The 20,873-nt window shown below is 34.1% G+C and overlaps 2 protein-coding genes across 2 annotated transcripts; both read left to right on the top strand.

The window, feature by feature from the left end:
* Positions 1-732: 732 nt before the first annotated feature.
* Positions 733-19,619, top strand: LOC148276089 (uncharacterized). The gene is made up of 10 exons (XM_088234773.1): positions 733-1,099; positions 1,172-1,273; positions 5,389-5,530; positions 7,132-7,269; positions 11,846-11,996; positions 12,573-12,710; positions 12,823-12,941; positions 15,732-15,937; positions 17,317-17,480; positions 19,438-19,619. Exons 1-10 carry the CDS (start codon positions 894-896, stop codon positions 19,566-19,568), a joined length of 1,497 nt encoding a protein of 498 aa, XP_088090899.1. The 5' UTR covers positions 733-893; the 3' UTR covers positions 19,569-19,619.
* LOC148276090 (uncharacterized) lies at positions 13,717-14,403 on the top strand (the record flags this gene model as incomplete). Its single annotated transcript, XM_088234772.1, has 1 exon — positions 13,717-14,403. A coding segment is annotated over one exon (687 nt), but the record flags the coding sequence as incomplete, so codon positions are not given.
* Positions 19,620-20,873: the final 1,254 nt, after the last annotated feature.

The following is a 20,873-nucleotide window of genomic DNA, read 5'->3' as shown; positions in this document are numbered from 1 at the left end:
TAGTTAACGAGCCTATGAGAAACAATTTTTTCTAGTATTTTTGATACGATGGGAAGATTTGAAATAGGGCGAAAACTGGAAAGATCTTCCTCATCTAGTTGTGATTTTTTAAAAAGTGGAGTTACATGTGCTTTTTTTATGGCTCTCGGAACAATGCTGCGCTCCATGGATATATTCAAAAAATCTGTTAAAAATGGAGCTAATACGTTAATGCATTTTTTCAAAAGCCATGTTGGCATCGGATCTTATTTACATTGTTTGTTGGGTAATGCCGCAACAATTTTTTTAACCTCATTTATAGATGTTTGTTCAAATTTACTGAATTTTCGAAGGGCATTAGCTAAAATTACAGGTTTTTTCGCTGAACTACACGCCAGTCTGATTTTTTCGACTTTATTAGTAAAAAAGTCGGCAAAATCAGTGGCAGTAGCCCCTGTGTTTGATGTCTCTGCTATACAGTCACCACGAACAGATAGAAGGCTATGCCAGAGTTGTTTTGGAGACTTTTTCTGTTCAGTGATTTTTGTGCACCAGAAACTAGATTTTATTTATTTTATAAATATCCTGTAAGAGGCGTTTATACGGATGTACGAATGTAACGTTTATACGGATGTACTGACCAAATAATATAATACTAATCAAACAAAATTTGTATTTCAATGTCCAAGTGTCTATTTGTCAGCATTGTCGGTAATCTTTTGAAGGACTTTTTGGCAATTGTAATCCAGATATTGATTTCCTCATCTAGATCAATGTTTTCATCAAACTCATTTCCGAGACATTTAAAATAGTTTAATTATATGTCAAACAAGGACCTTTAAACTAAATACTTACCTATCTGTTTGTGATACGATTAATTAGGTCCAGGACTCAGACTTCAGATTGTAATTTATATGTCGTACAGGATCATTTTTAAATTGGCAATATGTTTAAGGCTGGGCGCGATGTACACAAATTCGGAGTTAGAGTCTATACGCGATAAGAAGGACAAGATACAATCTCGCCTGTTCTGCAAGATGATCATGTCACTCGGGGAGCCGGTTCCGGAGACCCTGCGCGGCCACTACAGCTCCTTGTCTACTCTCTATAAGTGCAGCAGGTAATACACATAGGGTTCCCGCCATTCTGCAATTTGTCCAATTTGTTAGTTATATTTTCTTTTGCTTTTCAGTTGTAGTAAAATGTTGGCGAAGCAAATAGCAGATAGAGTCCCCTGTCAGTCCAGCAATATGAGTATCGACCGGAGAGGAAACATTATGAGCGCACATACAAGGTAAAACATTTATTGAAGGCACAATGTTAGTAAAAACAAAAACCCTGTGTTTTCCCTAATACTGTATGATCCCAAAATCCCAATCATCATCATTTCCTTCTATGCATAAAATGTAATTTTTTACTAAGCTAAAGGTGTTTATCGCCGTTGTCTATCTTGGAGACACACCCATAAAATGACTTTAGGTCTATAACATACTGCCTTCCAACAAGAGATTTCTTTAGTTTTTTTCCATAGGTACTTTTAGTTTAACATATGTCCAAAATAAACAGGAATTTCCAATTGAAAATGCCCGCGCTGCACTAAACGGTTTTTTTTTACAGCCACGTTGATAGCACTGTTTTTGACAGTTTATTAAAGTTTGACCACGATCAGATGTTCAATATTCTGTCAGCGTCTGTTTGAGTGAGTCGAAAAAATTTTGTGTGGCGATTTTTACAATAGATAAAAAAATGAAACAACGAGCGTGCCTCAAATTTTGTGTTGCTAATAAATTTCGTATACCGAATCATTGGAAATGTTGAATAAAGTCTTTGGAGAATCGTGCATGTCAAAAACACGGGCAAACAAATAGTGTAAGAGGTTCAAAGACGTTTGTGAACATACTGGACGTCCAACAACGCCAGTTACAGAAGAAAACGTCGAGTCGGCAAAGCAAATTGTGTTGGAAAATCGACGTGTACCAATCCGAGAGCTTGCTGCGTTATTGAGCATCTCATAAGGATTGCCAGATCGTATTTTGACCGATGTTTTGAGTTGAAACGCAACGCTGCTCGCCTCGTCCCAAAACACTGAGTTTTGTCCAAAAGCAGCGTCGAATTATTTATTTAACACTTCATGTACATATACAATTATATGCATATAGCAATTTCTTCCTACCTACCCAAAATATGATTTTTTGCACTACGGTAATATGACATCTCATACAGAGTTTATTGTTTCGGAGTTTTTGGACAAAAAATCGACTAATGTCATCAGCTACCTAAGCATCGTATTCTCCAGACCAGGCCCCGTCTTGAGTTTATTCTTTTACCAATACTAAAATTGCTATTAAGAAGAACGCGCTTTGAGACGATTGATGCCATAAAAAAGAATTCGCTGCGTGAGCTTAACCTTTTATAGGGCAAAGGCCGAAATTGGTCACCTAATAACCAGTCACTTTAAGGGTCATATTTCTAATACCACCCATAGAAATTTCAACTACAGTAAAACCTCGTTTTTACGTTCCTCGATTTTACGTTTTTCCGCTTCTAACACCAAAATGTTAAGGTCCCATTTTTATCCATACATTCTCATTCAAATATTACCCCAATTAACGGTTTCATAACCCCGGTTTTACGTCGAATTTTTTTCATAACTTATTCGATCTGTCAAAAGACGAGTCGCGCGTCGCCGCGTGAATGGAGAATAAAATCGAGGTAAATAAAAAAATGTGTAAATTATTTTCTCAAACTAAATTCAAAGTAGGAGCAGTGTAATAGCCCATTTTGTTTAAGTGTCTAATATTGACATTTTACTTAATAGTGACATGCAGTTGACGCATGTTTAGGAAGAATAAAGTATTTAAATCAATAAATTATGATGCAGAAAGTTTTAAAATTGTCAATAGAAATATTATTTGATGCTATTAACATAATGTACTGTTAACATATTACTCCTACACTCATACACATAAACACACATCTACACTTACTCTCATACAAATACACATAAAAACACCCTTTTGTTGTAACACAATTTACTAATATGTATGATTCTTATTTAGAAACTTTGCTGGTCTGTCTTTAAACTGTGTTTTTTTTAATGTTACCATATCATTGTCGTCTGTTTGTTTCTTTAAAATAAATAAATAATGCGAAAAGGAGATAGTTTAAACAGTTATCATAAAACTGTGAAATTGCCGCGATGTAAATGACAGTTGAAATTTCGTGGTGCCATACTAAAAAGTGATACCATATAAATAAAATTTCCCAATATTTAGGGAAAAAATAGTTGTATGCATTTTATGCAAATTCAAATGTTTATTTTCGTGTTTTTAGGGTTAAGTACCTTGATAACATTATTTTAACATTTTTTTTCTAAATTCAATTAATAAAAAACACATAGTAGTGTTGTTTGAAAAAATATAAAATATTTTTTTATTAAATCATTGGTTATGAATAGTCCCCAATTATGACAGTTCTTACAATTTTTCTGCAGGATATTTAGTATAGTCTAGTACAATAATTATATTTCAAAGAAATTTAATTTTTTCCCTACATTTTTCATTTCCTCACTTTAAATTTTTCCTCAGTTTTACACTTTTTTTGTTGCTCCCTTGAAACGTAAAACAGGGGTTTTACATATACTATATTACTAATTAGCAGTTCACAACGGAGTCCTGGTCCCGTCCCTGATGTATGGGAGCGAAGTATGGACTTGGAAAAACAGGGATGAAAGTAGGCTGAATGCTGTCGAAATGCGATCTCTCAGGCGAATGTGTGGTAAAACTATGTACGATAGATGCACAAATATTGAGATCCTTACATTATGTAAGGCTGAGACAAGCATTATCGACAAAATCAAGAAAGGAGCTCTGCGCCGGTTTAGGCATGTAGAACGAATGGACAGCGAGAGAACGGCTAAGTATATTTACAATGCGAATGTTGATGGATGCAGAAATAGAGGAAGACCGAGAAAGACATGGCATGATCAAATCCAACAAAAAAAATTTAAAGATGGACATGTCAAAAGTCGGAATAATCGGCGCGCGTGCATGAGAAGATGTATGAATGTAGAGGAAGCGAGATCTGTATGCAAAGATAGAGTGTTGTGGCGTTCTATCCTCTCTGCCTACCCTTACGGGGAAACGGCGTGATGGTTTGTTTTGTTTTGTTCGTTTGTATATTACTTCAATACGTTGTCCAAAATGGTCATTGGTTATTGTTCCAACCGCGTGAAGTTGGCGCGGTTACCTAGAAATCCATGTGTTTATGCCGTTGACAAAACGGTTGTAAAAAAATGTAATTACTGATATTTATACTTGTATTTGTAATTGTTTAAATTCCATAATAAAATTTGTAAAGAATTTCTGTGTTTATTTATTGTATAAAATTATTTTCTAACACGTCTAAACAATTATTTGTCAATAAATTAACCGGCGAAAAATTTAGTTTTTCTGTAAATCGAAAAAATATTATTTATTTTTTTTATCGATTTTATTTTATGTGGGCAATAAGTATTTTAAAATATATCATTTGAAATTAATTTGCCCTATAAAGGGTTAAAGTCATACCTTTGCAAGCCAATGTAAAGTGCATGGTCAATTGGATTAAGCATTGGCCGTCATGTTCCGTCGCAAATGGCGAGTATTTTAAAGGAGATAATAAATAAATTTATAGAAAATATAATTTTTATGTTTTTTACCGAATTCCTGTTTATTTTTTATCATAATGGATGTGTAAAAACGAATATAATTGTAAAACGTGGTGTCAAAACCAAGCACACACGTATAAAAAAAAAATTAAACGCCATATGTGAATGTAAAAGTTAACTGCCTAATAGGCAGAATGGTGAATGTTACACAGTGTGTAAGTGATCACTTAACCTAGCTGAAGACAGCATAAGTAAATGCCTAAACTTTTATGTTTTCAACAGTCTCTGTTAAAAATATCTCAATTTTAAGCGAACAGTATTTTTGTTTTTTTGATACTGTGTATTTTTTTGTTTCTGACATCTTCCCTAAAATTGTACTTTTGACGTTTCCCTTGTCCGGGAGAGTGAAAAACACATTTCTGTGCGTGAAACAGAGCCATAAACCTGGACAAGTTTTTTACAATCGATGGACACTCAGATTTTAAAATAACCTAAAAAAATAAATCGAGTGGAGTATTAGTCGGGCTCGTGGTCTACTGGTTAGTACGTTTGTCTACCATGCCCGAGATCTCTGGTTCGATTCCTGGGAAGGTTGACGTGAAATATTGATTCAATAGGTGTTTATTTTCGGGGCAATATTTTACAGTCCCTGGATTGGCGCAAAATGGTTGAGACTTATTAAATAATGTATGTTACATCGCAGATAATGATAATGGTTTAATTAAATAAATAAATTACCTGCATTGAGGATTTTTTTACAGAGATTTGGGATGGAACTTGAGTGAGTACATTAGCTCTCTTTATGTGGAATTGAAGTCTTGGAGGAAGGTGTACTGGAGACTGTGGGGAGAGAGTCACTTCTTGAAGTGCTCAACGTGTGACAACTACTTTCCTGTTCGGCAAGTGAGTTAAGTTTTTACAGAGATTTGGAATGGAACTTGAGTGAGTACATTAGCTCTCTTTATGTGGAATTGAAGTCTTGGAGGAAGGTGTACTGGAGACTGGGAAGAGAGTCACTTCTTGAAGTGCTCAACGTGTGACAACTACTTTCCTGTTCGGCAAGTGAGTTTAGTTTTTACAGAGATATGGGATGGTAACACTTAACACATAGGTACTAAAGGTTCAATATATTTTCAATAATTTGTAAAAGTACTAATCTAATCTAGACCTGTCGCAGCAAAAATAATAGAGCGTTATATGTACTCATGTGACATAGCCACAAAGAACTACTTAACTGGTATATTGCCGGTGTTATTGCAATAATAAATAATTAATTTTTATGTACTCTTTAAACACATCAGTCACACCAAATTGCTGACGTAAATTCTAACGCAGAAAACAATCATGCATGTATAGAATTTGCAATTTGTATAATAACATTATTGGACCCAATGCGAGCGATATATTCAACTTTAATATTAATAAATTAAAAAAGGAAATAAACGACAGCATACAGGGATTATCGTTGTAGGTAAGTTGTGATAGGTAAAATGCAATTCTATTTTTTTTGTTTCTTTTTTTATTTTAAATTTACAAAGGCTCGTATAATATGCACAAACATTCATTTGTTTGTTTTTCAATTTCGTTTCTTATGGACTTTGTTAATTATAAGTTTGAAATAATTTCTGTACCTTAGAGGCAGACGGATGCAAATCCAAACGTCAAATGTTCAACAATAGCCTAAAGAATCTACTTTCTCTAAGTGATTTCTAATAATTCAGAACATCAATTTGTATGCTCAGTATCTTAATACATTGGTACTTTCATTGTAAGACTTACATTTCTTCAAAATCAATGGACATGATCATAAACTGGAAATGAAAATCGAAATGTCATTTCATCAAATTCTGGATTTGCATCCGTCTGCCTCTGAGGTTATTTTTAGTCTAATATTACATAAATGTATCACTGTGTATGTATTAATTTATTTTTAAAAATATATTTAAAAATGCTGTGTAACTATCAAATTATTTTTTTTGGCGGAAGATCCTAAAAAGCGTTCTGGTAATTATACTACTTACAATTTGGAGTATCAGAAAAGCTATAATTATTTATAGTAAAAACTAGCGGACCCGTCAGTATTATTTTAGTTTTACCAAAAATCCAGTAAAAATAAATAAATGCATAGAAAATAAAAGGAATTTAAGGAAAGAATCTGATTGAGATCCACAGAAAAGAAATTCTGTTTGTAAACATTCAAAAACAAACTTTTTTTTATACACAAAAAACAAAATCTTTCAATTTTTTTGTCAATGCATTCTCCTCGAATGCAACCCTGGTAGATCGATGAATAAAACATTTATGCTCCTAACTTCTTTTTTACACATTAAATTGAAGATTTGAATATCTACGAACACGCACAGCGCAAAGATCTACATTTCTCTGAAAACCGCACGTAAATCGGTTAAGCCGTTTAGGAGTTCAGTGACATCACACGTACAGAGGAATTATATATATGAAGGTAGCAATAATTAAATTTCGAATTTCAGTAAATTTTTTTTCAGATGGATTGGTGTTGTTACCACGCGGACATGCCTCAGTTCTTCTCGCCTGATCCTGCCAAGCCCACCTGCCTCCCCATCGGCCGATACCCCTGCTGCAGCCAGCGGGCTTACAGATTCCAAACCATCACCCATACCATGGTAACATAATAATAAGGCTCTGCTTTCTGACAAAACCTAATTAGAAAACCCCATACAAATTAATTGATTATAGAAATAAAAGACAAGCGATACTTCAATCCACAAATTTGGAAAAAACGGTGACCGGTTTCATCATTTTGCGATATCATCGAGGGGTATATTTACTATAAAATTTTATAGAAATTATAGAAGTATAGAAATTGGGGAAAAAATAAATAAATTCAGGCGTTGCTTAGTATGTAGGTGAAATAATTCAATTCGATGAATCTCACCCGCACAAATAAAGATTTCTGCTCTTTAACTTCACATCTATCGACAGATGAAAGAATTAAAGGAATATAGATGTTCAAATGTGGGCAGAATAGTGAATGTTAAACAGTGCGTAAAGTGGCCTCTTATAGCAGCCAATGACAGGTCATAAAGCCCTGTAAATGCCTAGACTTCTATATTACCTTCTCTAAAATGTTCTTCATCTCTGTTGTAATATGTTAAATTTTAATTGAGTTATTTTTGTGTGAAGGACCTTTTCATTAAGTGTTTCGAAGTAACTAATGAGTAGATACAATGATATTTGAATACATTAAAATATTTAACAATATTTGAAGTGTGTCCGAATGTTTGTAGACAGGCTGGATTTACAGATCATGGAAATCATTATTATATATATATATATATAATAATGATTTATATGTTATACAAAGGTTTATATTACTATTATGTCCAATGAAACAAGTTTTCGGGCTCCTGGCTAAACTTTATCCCGCACAGCAAAAATCAAAATATAAATTGTAATATAATATGGTTTACTTTATATCTGATAACAAAAAGGATATTCAGAATGACAGTAATTACCGTTCAAATACCTATTTTTATGATAAGAGATAAGAATAATGTCAGCAGGATGTGATTATTGTCTAAGTTGTTAACTTCCAGATGGTATTATTATAAATTATAATGATGTAGTTTGATAAAACATTAATATCCAATCTACAGGAAGAAAAATATCACATAACACTCATCTTTGAGATTACCATTGCAATGCGAGTTCAGTGGTGTGTACGATGTACGTATGTAATATAGGTGGATATTCATAATACATAGGCCGAATGTCCCACATTTTGTGGAGTTTCACTAAACCAACCAAAAGATCATTTGGGCTGTTAATGCCTAGACTTCTTTATCCCTTCTTTGTTCTCTTTCTTTGACAAATAACAACAGAGATGGAGAGCATTTCTTAGAAGGAAATGTGGAAGTCTGGGCTGCAATGGTCACAGAGCCTTATCTCGTCATATCAAAACTACCAAGCTGGGCGCTCGATAATTAATAGCAAGTTTTCTATACTTTAGGATTGTTCATTGAAAGATTACATTTTACTTATATTTTTTTCCATTTTAAACTGTGATTAATATTCCATTATAAACTACGATTAATAGTCATACAGAACTCATCAAATTAATTTCCCAAAAAGCGCCTTCGAATCATTCTACGTCGAAATATTAACTTAGTCCGAGTAAACTTTTTGTAATAATCTCTTGAGAAACCATTCCGAATCAATTTTCTCGAAATGTCAAATCCGAGTTCAAATCTCGAAATCCATTCCGAATAAATATTTCGATTGTCTCGAAAAATCAAGTTCGAATTAATATCTCGATTGTCTTGGAAAACCATTTATTCACTCGAGATATCTCGATTATTTTTTGTCAAGTCCGAGTGAACTCGATTAATTGTAAGCATTTCGAAATGTTTCGATCTTTTTAATAATCGAATATTTAGATTATTTTAACTCGATTATTCCCACCGTTGGTCCTCAGCACGGCTAACCCCAGTGAGGTCACATTATTTTTTATTGTTAATCATTGTTTATAATGTGAAAAAATGAATAAATAAATATCCTCATTTTATTAACCATAATCATTATGTTTCAAACATTGGAAGAATGTAAAGTTACACTGTGTGTAAAGTGGCCACTTAAAACCAGCCAATGACAGGTCATAAGCCCTGTGAATGCCTAGACTTCTATATTCCCTTCTACAAAATGTTCTTCATCTCTGTTGTAATATATTGCTGTCATTTTATTTTTTTTTATTATTTACTTTTTATCACCAACTGTAGACAAATTTACTACTGTGCATATTTTTTGGAAAATTTATTAAAATCATTCTTATTTTGCTAGAATTTCCACTTATCCATGCGCTTTGTGGCTGCAAGACGTTCGTAAATTTAGCTTTTGTATGTGATGTTATCAACTATGAAATTATTTTGTATTTAAATTTCATTACCTTGTTTGTCATTGCTTCATAGTTTTATGTTCTTTTTGTTCAGTTTCTTGCATTTATGTTTCTTCATGTAACTGTTGTAATTGGCTTAGGCCGTATCTATAATAAATAAATACAGTCTAGAATTCCAACAACACAGCAAATTTAAAACACGCCTTAACAAAAAAATCTATTAAAATTAAGTGGCCATTTTTGTGAAAATCACCTCAAGGGCGCTGTACAATTAATAAATATCCCAGTACGTCTTGCAGCTACAGAGCGCATGGACGGTTGGGATTCTAGTTCCTCGTTTTCAATTAAGATCAATAAAAAATTATAACAGATAGGAGCTAGATTACAGGACGTCTTGCAGCTACAGAGCGCATAGACAGTTAGAAATTTAGCCCCCATTTACACATTTTAAAAATTGACAAATAAATTTAGTGTATTAATGATACTAAAAAAATAAACAAAAATAATATGAATAATAAAAAGGAGTAAGATTACAACACGTCTTGCAGCTACTAAGCGCATAGACGATTGGAATTCTAGACCCCATTTATAAAATTTAGGTATTTTTAAGTTGGTATATGAAAGCTAGATAACCAATCATCGTGCAGCTACAAAGCGCATGGACGAGTGGAATTCATACAACATGTTTATACGGCAAATTTTCTTGAAAATGTACCAAAAAAAATTTGAATAAAAATTAACTACTTTGAACGACGTCACTAGTTCATATGAGTCAACTAATGAAAAGAGTTTTCGGTTTACTTTACCATCAATGAACCAATCGGCAGAACTGACTGAGAAAAAGCGGAAGAGTACTTGAGACGTCACACGCAGAGTAATTTCAGAAATAAAAAACTTTAAAAAATTAAAGCGCTGATAATATGACACATAAAAAATAAAAATTTTGGCTTATTTTAATAGTCTATTAACAAATACAAAAAAAAAAAACTCTACTTCCTCATTTGTAGACTTTAAATTCACTATCTTCTTACATGTTTATTTCACAGGATTTTTTTTTTACATAAACATATCTGTATTTTTCTAATACGTAACACAAATTTACAAAATAACTAACATGGCGAGTGCACTTTATCTTGGCTCATAGAGTTTCTTAAAAAGGTCTTAATTCACTTTAGCGTCGAAAAATATGTTTCACTCTCAACTGTCATCATTGTAATTCCACAAATAAAAATTACTAGTACATTTAACTTTTAAAACACAAACAAATTACTAAAAATGTACAGGATTAAAATTTTACGAGTCTATATGAGAACAGGATCCTAACAAACACACGTGCAAGAAACAATTTATTATGATAATATTAATTCACAAAGCTCATTTCAATATTGTAAAAAGAGACGAGAAAATATAAACTTAAATATGATAATTCTTTCCATTAAGAATTCGTCCTTTTTAAGTGTAGGTATTTAAAATACATAGGAATTCATTTATCACCGTATCTCTTCCAGTGCCAATATTTTATTATTATTATCAATTTCATTCTTATATTCCTTGTTTCATATTGTTATCTATACCGGGACAATGCCCGCGTTCGAATTAATTTTGGGTGAAATGTTCCGATGTTCATGAACGCATGGGACGTTTCATCTCTTTCTTTTTTTCATGAGAAAATCTAGGGATAAGACATTAGCTTTGGGACAGTTACAGAAATGACCCGCGTATTCGACATAACATGAATATTATTTGACGGCGTACGTGCTTAATAGTATTCTAGATAACATTTATAAAAACATGAAGATTAATAAGTCCTTATATATTTTCGAATGAATGTTTTTTTTAAATATCATAAAACCTAATTGCATTATATCATATACTTTTATAGAGGTATTTTATTATACTCTACTAGATAGTAGCTATTTATTAGTTCATGTAAAACATATGATTGAATGGATTTAACTTCAAGGAATAAATAAATAAAATAATTTAAGTTACTTACAATTTTTGGTTTGTTACACGCGAAAATACAGAGGTTAAACAAAGAATACTAAGTGAATTTGAATACTGGTGAAGACAGAGAAGGGCGAGTAACATGTTACGCGCCCTTATATAGGTCCATTGGGCACTGCGGCCACAGACAACAACACATCCTCGTCTCTCACTCTCTGGTCCCCACACATTCTTTATAATGTATTAAGTCAATTATTTTAATTGGTAGCAATTTTTAAGGGGTCTTTGACCCAATGGGCATAAGAGAAAGCCGCCACTGCCTCCCCCACCTCAATAATTTTATCAAGCCGGCATTTGGACATACTCAAACAATAAAAGAAATCTTTTTTCTTCCTCTTCAGCAAGGATGCCAGTTCAGAGAACACACTCCGAGGCAACAGACTGACCACGACACCGCAGTGTTGGCCATATACGGCGAGTTCAAGCACGTCATAGCGCACGAGGCACCACAGATGGTCTTCCCCGAACAACTGATAAGGCTAGTAACGAAAGGTAAACTAAAATAAAAACAATGTTTGAGTATGTCCAAATGCTTGCAGACTGGCTGGATTTTCTCCCCAGGGAGTTGTTCATATTTAAATTTATTTCAACAGAGAGGGAAAACGTTTTTGAGAAGGGAATGTTCAAACATGGGCAGAATGGTGAATGTTACACAGTGTGTAAAGTGGCCACTTAAACCAGCCAATGACAAGTCATGAGCCCTGTAAATGCCTAGACTTCCATATTCCCTTCTCAAAAACGTTTTCCCTCTCTGTTGAAATAAATTTAAAATAATAACATTTGAAAATTGTATAATTTATTAATATTTTTACAAATCTGCAAAATAAGCTGACTGTGAGTTACTTAACGATCTTCACTTTTCAGCGATAAATATTGTGTATGTCTTGAATACCAAGTCTCAAAATGTTTTAAGTGTCTGCACATCAAAACCTGGAAATGAATTTGGGCCGAAATAGGCAGATTGTTTACACATCTCAAATATTTATCAGCATTCTTTATCTCGGATCGTAGTATAGAAGTTATTTTCCATTGCTGTTTGTAAATTTATTGGCCTCAAATGCTCTTTAGAAAACGAAGAGGATCTCGGAAAACTCAGCGGAACAGAAGTGTTTTGGTGGAATGGACTGAAGCTTGCCCCACCTCGACAGACCCTAGGATTATTGGGAAAGCTGTACTCTGGCAGTGTGGTCACTAAACTGAATAATGGTTTGTTCGTTCGCATTTATATCTTGGTTTTCAGACAGCCCTATTCAATTTAGCTAAATTTGTTATATTATTTATAAAACTAATTGCATACTTATTTATTATTTTGTAATAGCTAATAAGGGGCCTGGAGCAGTTTCAACAAACCCGTCTACAGGGAGCAGTTTACCTTCAGCGGTGGTTGAGTGTTCTCCGGAAATTATCAAGACTTCAGAATGTAAAATTTCAACCAAGGTGTGTCGTATTATTTATTAATGTTTATCTTTTTACTCGGATATTCTAATAATAATAACAATAATGTTTGGATAATTTATATAGCGCTATTTTTGTGAAAATCACCTCAAGGGCGCTGTACAGTAAATAAATATCCCAACACGTCTTGCAGCTACAGAGCGCATGGACGCATGGGATTCTAGTTTCTCGTCTCCAATTATGATATATTACAATTATGATATATATGAGCTAGATAACAGAACGTCTTGCAGCTCCAGAGCGCTTGGATAATAAGAAATCTAGCCCCTATTTACATTTTTTTTTTTTTTTTTTAAATTTGACAATGAAGTTTAGAGTTGATAAAGTAAGAAAATATTGTATCGTGTAATATAGAAATAGGGTGGAATATTTTATACAAAGGCTAATATCAAAGATGATGTAATTTTGATCCAAACTCTGGAGTAAAACTCTGAAAAAAAAGACTGCTAAAACTTTAGTTTTTTATTTATTTATTTTATTTTTTTATAAAATACAAATATAATTTAAGTTAAATACAAATTAAGATGGAAAGAAAAATAATAATACAGTCAAAGAAAACAATTATAAATATGGGCAGTATAATGAAAAAATTAACTCTGTGTTCAGGCGGATGAAGAAGACGGTGGCTGCTTTCGGGTCCAGGTAGTTTCTCGCACAATTCTCGTAAACTCTCGACGTGCGCTCACGTCAACAATTTGTGGAAGTGACATAAATAATAAATACATTGCTTAAATATTAAAATTTCGATTGTAAATTGGTTCAGTGCCAAAAGTGCAAAAAATATTTAAACAAAGATAGTGATGTGTTCAAGCGCAATGGTGACTGTGGCGGGACATTCCATAAAATCTGCAAAGAAAACAGTGAAGTTGCAGCAAAGGGGGTAGAGAATTCTGGAAATGTAACATCTGCTAAAATGAGCTGGGTTTCGAAAGCGACAACACGACACATGACTGGCAAACAAGATGAGCGCCGCGAGTCGAAAGGACCTGATAAAATGGAAGAAACATTAACAGACATTAACGCGAAGCTATCAATTATGCTAGAGATTAAAAAAGATTTGGAAGCACTCACCAAATCAGTGGATTTTCTATCCCAAAAATATGACGAAATTCAAAAACAAAACGCAGAAACATCGGAAAAAGTTAAAAAATTAGAAAATAAATTAACTGACGTCATACATAAAAACGAATATTTAGAAAAATACAACGGTGCGTTAGAAAACAGAATTCAAGAACTGGAACAAGCCGAAAATAATAACAATATCGAACTGATTGGAATAGGAAAACAAGAAAATGAAAACATTAAAAGTGTTATAAAGAAAATTGCTGAAAAAAAATATATAAAAAATGACGACATCGAGACAATATGGCGAATGCCGCAACGAACGGCCACCTCCTGTGGTTGTCGAATTCTCATGCCGTCGACGCGAGATATATTCTCTTAAGAGACGTACGATGTTTTGGATAAATTTTAATTGAAAAATGAACTCATTACAATTTACAACCGAGACGATTTTGAAAAGGCTGACGGTGCTATTTCGTTTTGCAGTTGTTTCTAAATAATGGTACAGCCGAGTCTTTTTCCGAATGTGTAAAATTATTTTGTACAATCCCCATGACTTCTGTTAAAAGCGAATGTTGTTTTTCCACATTAAAGAGAGTTAAAACATTTTGAAGGAACACAATGTCACAGGACCGTCTCAACGCATTGTCAGTGCTAAAGTATCGAAAGAAAATAAATTCAGACCATACTGGATTTTTATTCTCGTGTAATTGAAGTGTTCGGAAATAGAAAGAATGACGAATTGAGCTTTCATGCCAAAAATAAGTAAGTTTAATTTGTATGAATATTTTTCCTATTGAAACAATCTCTACATTAGATAATAAAAAAATTGATGTGGAATGTTGAAAAATGATATCTGAAATAGCCTAGGTTAAAAATCATCCTTATAAGGCACTTAGGGAAAAAGCATAAGTTACACACTGTGAACCGTCATATTTTTTAGCCAGTGGCCGCCACTGCTCCCGGACGAAATAAAGAATAGTGAAATAAATAAAAACAAAGTAAAATTGGTTTTAAAAATCTTTTTCTTAAATTCTAAGTTTAGTGTGTAAAAAAAAATGGGGAAACCAAACAATTTAAAACAGTGTCCAAAAAAGTGTTTGTTTATTATTTTTTATATATTTCGGTATCAAAAAAGACTTGATTTACTTGTATTTTTTTTTTAAACTTTTATTTTATTGATATATTTAAGATTTTTTTTATATTTTTATGTAAACATTATTATATTGTGTTACCAAAATGTTAAAAGAGAGAAATCCCTGCAAAAAAACTGCTTTTGCAGTTTGGCGGGAATTAAAAAAATTGTTTAGAAGAATGCTTATGTGAAAAAAATTTCAATAAAAAAAAAAAAGGTAAAATTCTGAATAGGGAAATCAGGCGGAGATAAGTCTGCCTTGTTGTGAAGTGGTTGGCGTATTCGCCTGATCCTGCGTCGGATTCCTAGCAGGGTAGATGTGAAATATTAATTTCGAAAGTTGTTAAAACTGCAATATTTTATTGTTCCTGGGTGGGCACCTGAAACATAAGACTGATCACCTTACCTTCATGTAACAGATGATCGAAATACTCTGCATTTGGTTTACTTATGCAGTGCCCTATGCACTACTGGGTGTGAAAAGGGGAATGATGATGGTTACTTTAAGATAATTTTACTGAACCGACGCTAGCCTGACGATTAAATAATTATAGATATTGTGTTCATTTTTAAAGCAGCCTGTTGTCGCGGAAGGTAAGGGCCAGCTGCGCAAGACGGAGTTCGCAGAGGAAGATTCCAGCTCCTCATCATCCGCCTCGTCTTGTTCCTCCACATCGTCGAGCTCCAGCGAAGAGTCCAGCCGCAGTGAGGAGAGCAGTCCCCAGCCCCAACCCGCGCGCCGCAGTGCCTTCAGGGGGCGCCAGAGATTGTTGACGAGAAGGTTCGTTGGCCCACTGACTCATTAACCAGTTTGTATCAGCCAGTAGTGAGCGGTGAGATTTTAGATAGGTAAGCTGCAAAAATTCCCATAAAATGTCTATTGAGGTAGTACCGAAACATCCTAAAGAAGCTCTATTTTATATTTGATAAATAATCCATAGCAAACGGCGTTAGCGGCTTGTAGTTACATTCAAAATATTTTCCAATTCAGCATAAATATTTCATTAGTAATTAGATTGAAAATGGTTCTCGTGAGGACTTCAACCCCAATAGTAGTACAAAATAATCAGTTCAATGTAGGAATTTTCTCGGAAAGTTAATGTGCAGTTCAAAATGTCTACATTACCATAGAGATCATGGTAATATACATACTTATACAGATATATTCAATAAATAAATTTGGTATAATTGTTCTTAAAATTTTGTACTTATATTATACAGAGACTTAGCTAGGGTTTCCTAAAAAAACGGTGCCCGTATTTTAACGGCCGTAGTGAACAGTGACGAGAGAGTAGTTTTCTTATAAAACACCGTTAAAAAATAAAATCACTCTTTAGTCACCGCTACGACGGCTGCCCACCGCATCACCGATCACTACGGCCGTTAAGATACGGGCACCGCTGTCCTAGGAAACCCTAGCTTAATAAAGTAGGTCATATTTAGTATTGCGGGAGATTGTTGTTATTTCTAAATTTAATTATCGTTTTATTTTGACACTGTTGTGTTGCTGATGAAAGTAGGCTAAATATTGTCGAAATGTGATCTCTCAGGCGAATGTGCGGTAAAACTATATATGATAGCACAATTGTCAAAATTTGCCCATTATTATTAAAAAAAAATTAAAAAGAAATATTAGCGTTCCTATAAATATGTTACCCAAATATTTATATTTTGGTGGCCATTTTCAAAGAATTGTAAATAACTCACTATTAGAAAATGGAAATCAAGTTGGGGTAGAGTAGGGTTCGAACCTCGGACCTCTGATCCGTGAGTCTGTAACACTAGCCACGGGACCACAACTCGATTCTGTATTTCACGATCACAATCTCATTATGTAAGACCGAGAAAAGCATTATTGATAAAATCAAGAAAATAGCCTTATCTTCTTCTTCTTCCAAGTCGGTCCCTCAATGCTGAGGATCGTGATCACCATGAACATTTCTGATTAGTCTGTTCCACTCCAGCCTGTCCTCAGCCCGACGAACTGACTTATTAAATTTTAGCCCCGTAGCCACCTTTATTTGGTCAGTCCATCTATATGGGATTCTACCCCGGCTTCTCCTGCCTTCAACTCGGCCATACATTATTGCCTTATATAGAAGATAATTGAGTATAATTTGTCAATTTTTAGTATATCTAACTTAAGTTTACTGTTTGCAGGAGGGCGTCGGGCGGGGGCGGGCGGCAGTGGGCGGCGGCGCTGTCGGCGCGAAGCAACCAGGACCAGCAGCGCCAGTACGAGGAGCGCGCGGCGCGCCAGATGGGGGCGCTGCTGTCGCGCCGCGCCAGCCAGAACGCGAGGCGGGACCAGCCGCAGCCGTTAGGTAACTGATAACTGACCCTCGCATGCAGCGGCGATGTTAACATACCGTGTCGGAGGTTATAGTCATGTTGAGTGAGTAATCTGTGTTCGGGCGGACTAAGAACAAAGTTCTGGGAACCCTGGACAAGTGTGTTCTTTCCGATGACTTCTCTCATGTTAAAAATGTGAACAAGGAAATTGATTGGAGGTAAATCCACCTCATAGTTCGTAGTGTAGTAATTAGCATGTTCCCCTACCTTGCTCGGGGTTCCAGATTCGATTCCTGACAGGGTGGACGTAAAACATTGGTTTCAAACTCAGTTCTACACAAATATTTCTTTGTTCAAGGACTGATTTACAATTGTTTAATTAACATTTGGTACATTTTTTATTACATAATATAACTTTACAAGTTTACATGAAAACAAAAAAATCCCACATAGGCTTAGCCTAGACGGAAATCTATGGTGTAGATGCATAATATAAAAAAAATAATATGAAAGTAAAAATCGAATGTTACATTCAGGTTGCTTTTAAAAAAAAAATAGTAAGATTTAAGAATCTGAATATAAGAAATAGAAAAGATAAAGAATACGTGTAGAACAAAAAATATTAAATTTAAGTTGATAATTAAATGAGGAAAAAATACGAGAGCAAATTAATTTATCGGTAAAAGAAAACATTGACATTTATATTTTTGACCCAGTTTATAAATGAATTATTAGTAGAAGAGAGGCTTAAATTATCATTTTCCGTTGTCTAAAGTATGAGTGATACAGTTTAGGGGCAAGGACATTTGCATGCCCCTGTCCTAGTGTTGATTTACGAAACGTAATCTCTAGCACTTGATTCCTTCATTGACTATGGCGGTTTGGGTTTCGAGGGAACAAGTGCTGACGATTTACAACAAATTTTAGACATTGGAGACAATACAACTGTCTTACATTTAAAAGTTTGGCTTCTTGGAATAATCGGATGGAGGGTTATGTTTTATTCATATTAAGTATAAATTTTATTATTAGTTTTTGTACTATCATTAAAGGTTGAATATTATTAAATGCTCCACTCCATCCAATTATTCCATAAGATAGTGTTGATTGGACAAGTGAATGATAAACCATTTTATTAACTTTGTTATCAACAATACCATTCAGGCGCTGAAATGCATAAGTTAAATATCTCAGTTAGTTCACATTTTTTTCTATATGATTTGTCCATTAAAGTTGGCTGTCAATAATGACACCCGGGTACTTGGTACATTTCCCTGAATTCCTGACACACCTTCCATGAAATAAAATGATTCAGATACACCGCGATCGGAGTAACAAGTGGCGGCCTCCACGATATAACGGTCAAGACGCTTGACTCACACGCCAAAGTTTCCGGGTTCGATTCCTAGTGAGAACACATAAATTAAAATATGATTTTTCTCAAGCCTGGGTATTTTGTGCCGCGATTCACCACTGTATTGGGCCTCCGGACTGTTGTGGTGCATAAAAAACAACGCAATGTCCTATGCACCACCGAGTGCGGACGATGATATATTGTCGGTGATATTGCAATACCCCCTAACCTGTTTTTTTTATGAAAATGTTTACTGAAATAAATTTGTTATAGGAGAGCTCTTAGTTTTAAGTTATCGCTATTTTCACTCTAAATAATGATAGTTTTTCTAATACTTTAGCAGTATTTTTGGTTTAGCAGTATTTTTTTATATCCCCTGCCAAAAAATTCAATTGATAGTTACCAGGTATTGTGCGGTATCACCGAAGATACATTTAAACAGAGGCAGAATGGTGAATGCTGCACACTACACAATGTGTATTGGATAACTCGAACCATCCAACGGTAGGTCATATTATATGCTCAAATGTCTAGACTTCTGTACTTATTTCTATTTCCTTCTGAGCCGATTCCTTCGACTCCGTTGAGGTATCAGAGTAACATTGTAATGTTGCATTTGATGCATTTGTCCGCAGGTGGCGTTTACGTGCGGCTAGAAGCGGAATGGAAAGAGTCTCTAGTGTCCAGCGTCCCTTCCGCACCCGTACCTCGGCCAACAAGGCAAATCCATTCAGCCAAAGGATCGCGATCGAAAAATTCTAAATAATTATATAACGGCGGTTGAATGTAGTAGCATGTATGCAACTGAGGGCAAATAAATAAATCGATAAATTAATGAACTATTTTATTAATTCCGTATCAACTATATTTTCGACTACTCGCGGCTTTTAAAGACCATAAAATTATATATTATGTACATAACCGACCTGTTACTCCCTGTTTCGGTTAATTAAAAGCATGTTGTTTCTAAAAATAGCTTATTCTGTCTAGATCAGTGGTTTCCAACCAGTGGATAATTACCCCCTATGGGGTAAAAGCTCAGAGTAATAATGCGTAACCTAGAGAGGAGCCCAAACGTAGGAAAACCATTCTATGACTATTGGATATTAAGTTAGCTACGGTTCGCAGCAAAACAATTGCCAAATGGATATTTACTTGCATTGTAATTACTTTTAAATATGTACCTGTGTATTTATCAGTGCAGGGTTATTTCAATATATTTTTCTATAATTCGCCTATATTTATTTTATAAAACTGAAAATACAAAGTTGTGTTTATTTTTTTATTCATTTTATTCACAATATATTTAAGTTATATTTATTGATACCATTGATTAATACGTATTGATAAATCAATGATTGATACATAAATCCCATCTCCATTGAACCAAATTCATGTGTTGAGTTTGTTTGTTTGTCCGTCACATCTCCGAAATGGCGAGTCGTAGCGGCCTGAAATTTGGACACGTCATTTTAGATGCGATTTCAAGGTCGATTTCTATTTTCGAGTAAAATTTTAATTGACCTCTACTCGATAAAAACTCAAACTTTATATGGAGGCCTTAGTGGGCCCCTGACATATTGTCCATAATCAGCTGTCATTATCAACAGTAAACATACTTTAATTCACAAAGTTATCCCCTAAATTGAGAAAAAAAGTATCTGAAGTAAATATGTTGATATAAGGAAAGTTTTAAGGCAACATAATACACGTGTCGGAACAATAAATGCCAAAAATCAATGTAAATCAAGAGAAAATATTCGGAATCAATTACCTGTGAAAATTTACTCCTTAAACACCTTTGACGCTCCTACTGCTACAACCAAACATACTGCAATTCACCATAGTCGATTTTTATTTAATATAACGTAAATATCCAAGTTTAAAAAAAAAAACCTTTATTAGCATTAATGAACAATACATTCAATAAAAAAAATGGAACACTCACACACAACACAAAGGTTGAACTTGCCAAAAAGAGTCTGGCTCTTGTGTTTGTATTTTCAAACAAAGCCAAGCACAGCTACAAAAGCATCCGATCGAACCGTTGTGTTTATGTTGTCAAATAAAA

The sequence above is a fragment of the Micrasema longulum genome, unplaced genomic scaffold, assembly GCF_059751315.1.
Source record: "Micrasema longulum isolate JH-2025_06_02 unplaced genomic scaffold, ASM5975131v1 h1tg001281l, whole genome shotgun sequence".
Classification (NCBI taxonomy): domain Eukaryota; kingdom Metazoa; phylum Arthropoda; class Insecta; order Trichoptera; family Brachycentridae; genus Micrasema; species Micrasema longulum.
The sequence above is the reverse complement of the archived record's forward strand: the minus strand, read 5'-3'. Positions and strand labels throughout refer to the sequence as shown.

Coding starts and splice junctions, on each gene's coding strand:
- LOC148276089 (XM_088234773.1), top strand. CDS start 894: ATGTCGTACAGGATCATTTTTAAATTGGCAATATGTTTAAGGCTGGGC. Junction 5,531..7,131: donor ACTACTTTCCTGTTCGGCAA/GTGAGTTAAGTT, acceptor ATTTTTTTTCAG/ATGGATTGGTGTTGTTACCA. Junction 17,481..19,437: donor GGACCAGCCGCAGCCGTTAG/GTAACTGATAAC, acceptor ATTTGTCCGCAG/GTGGCGTTTACGTGCGGCTA.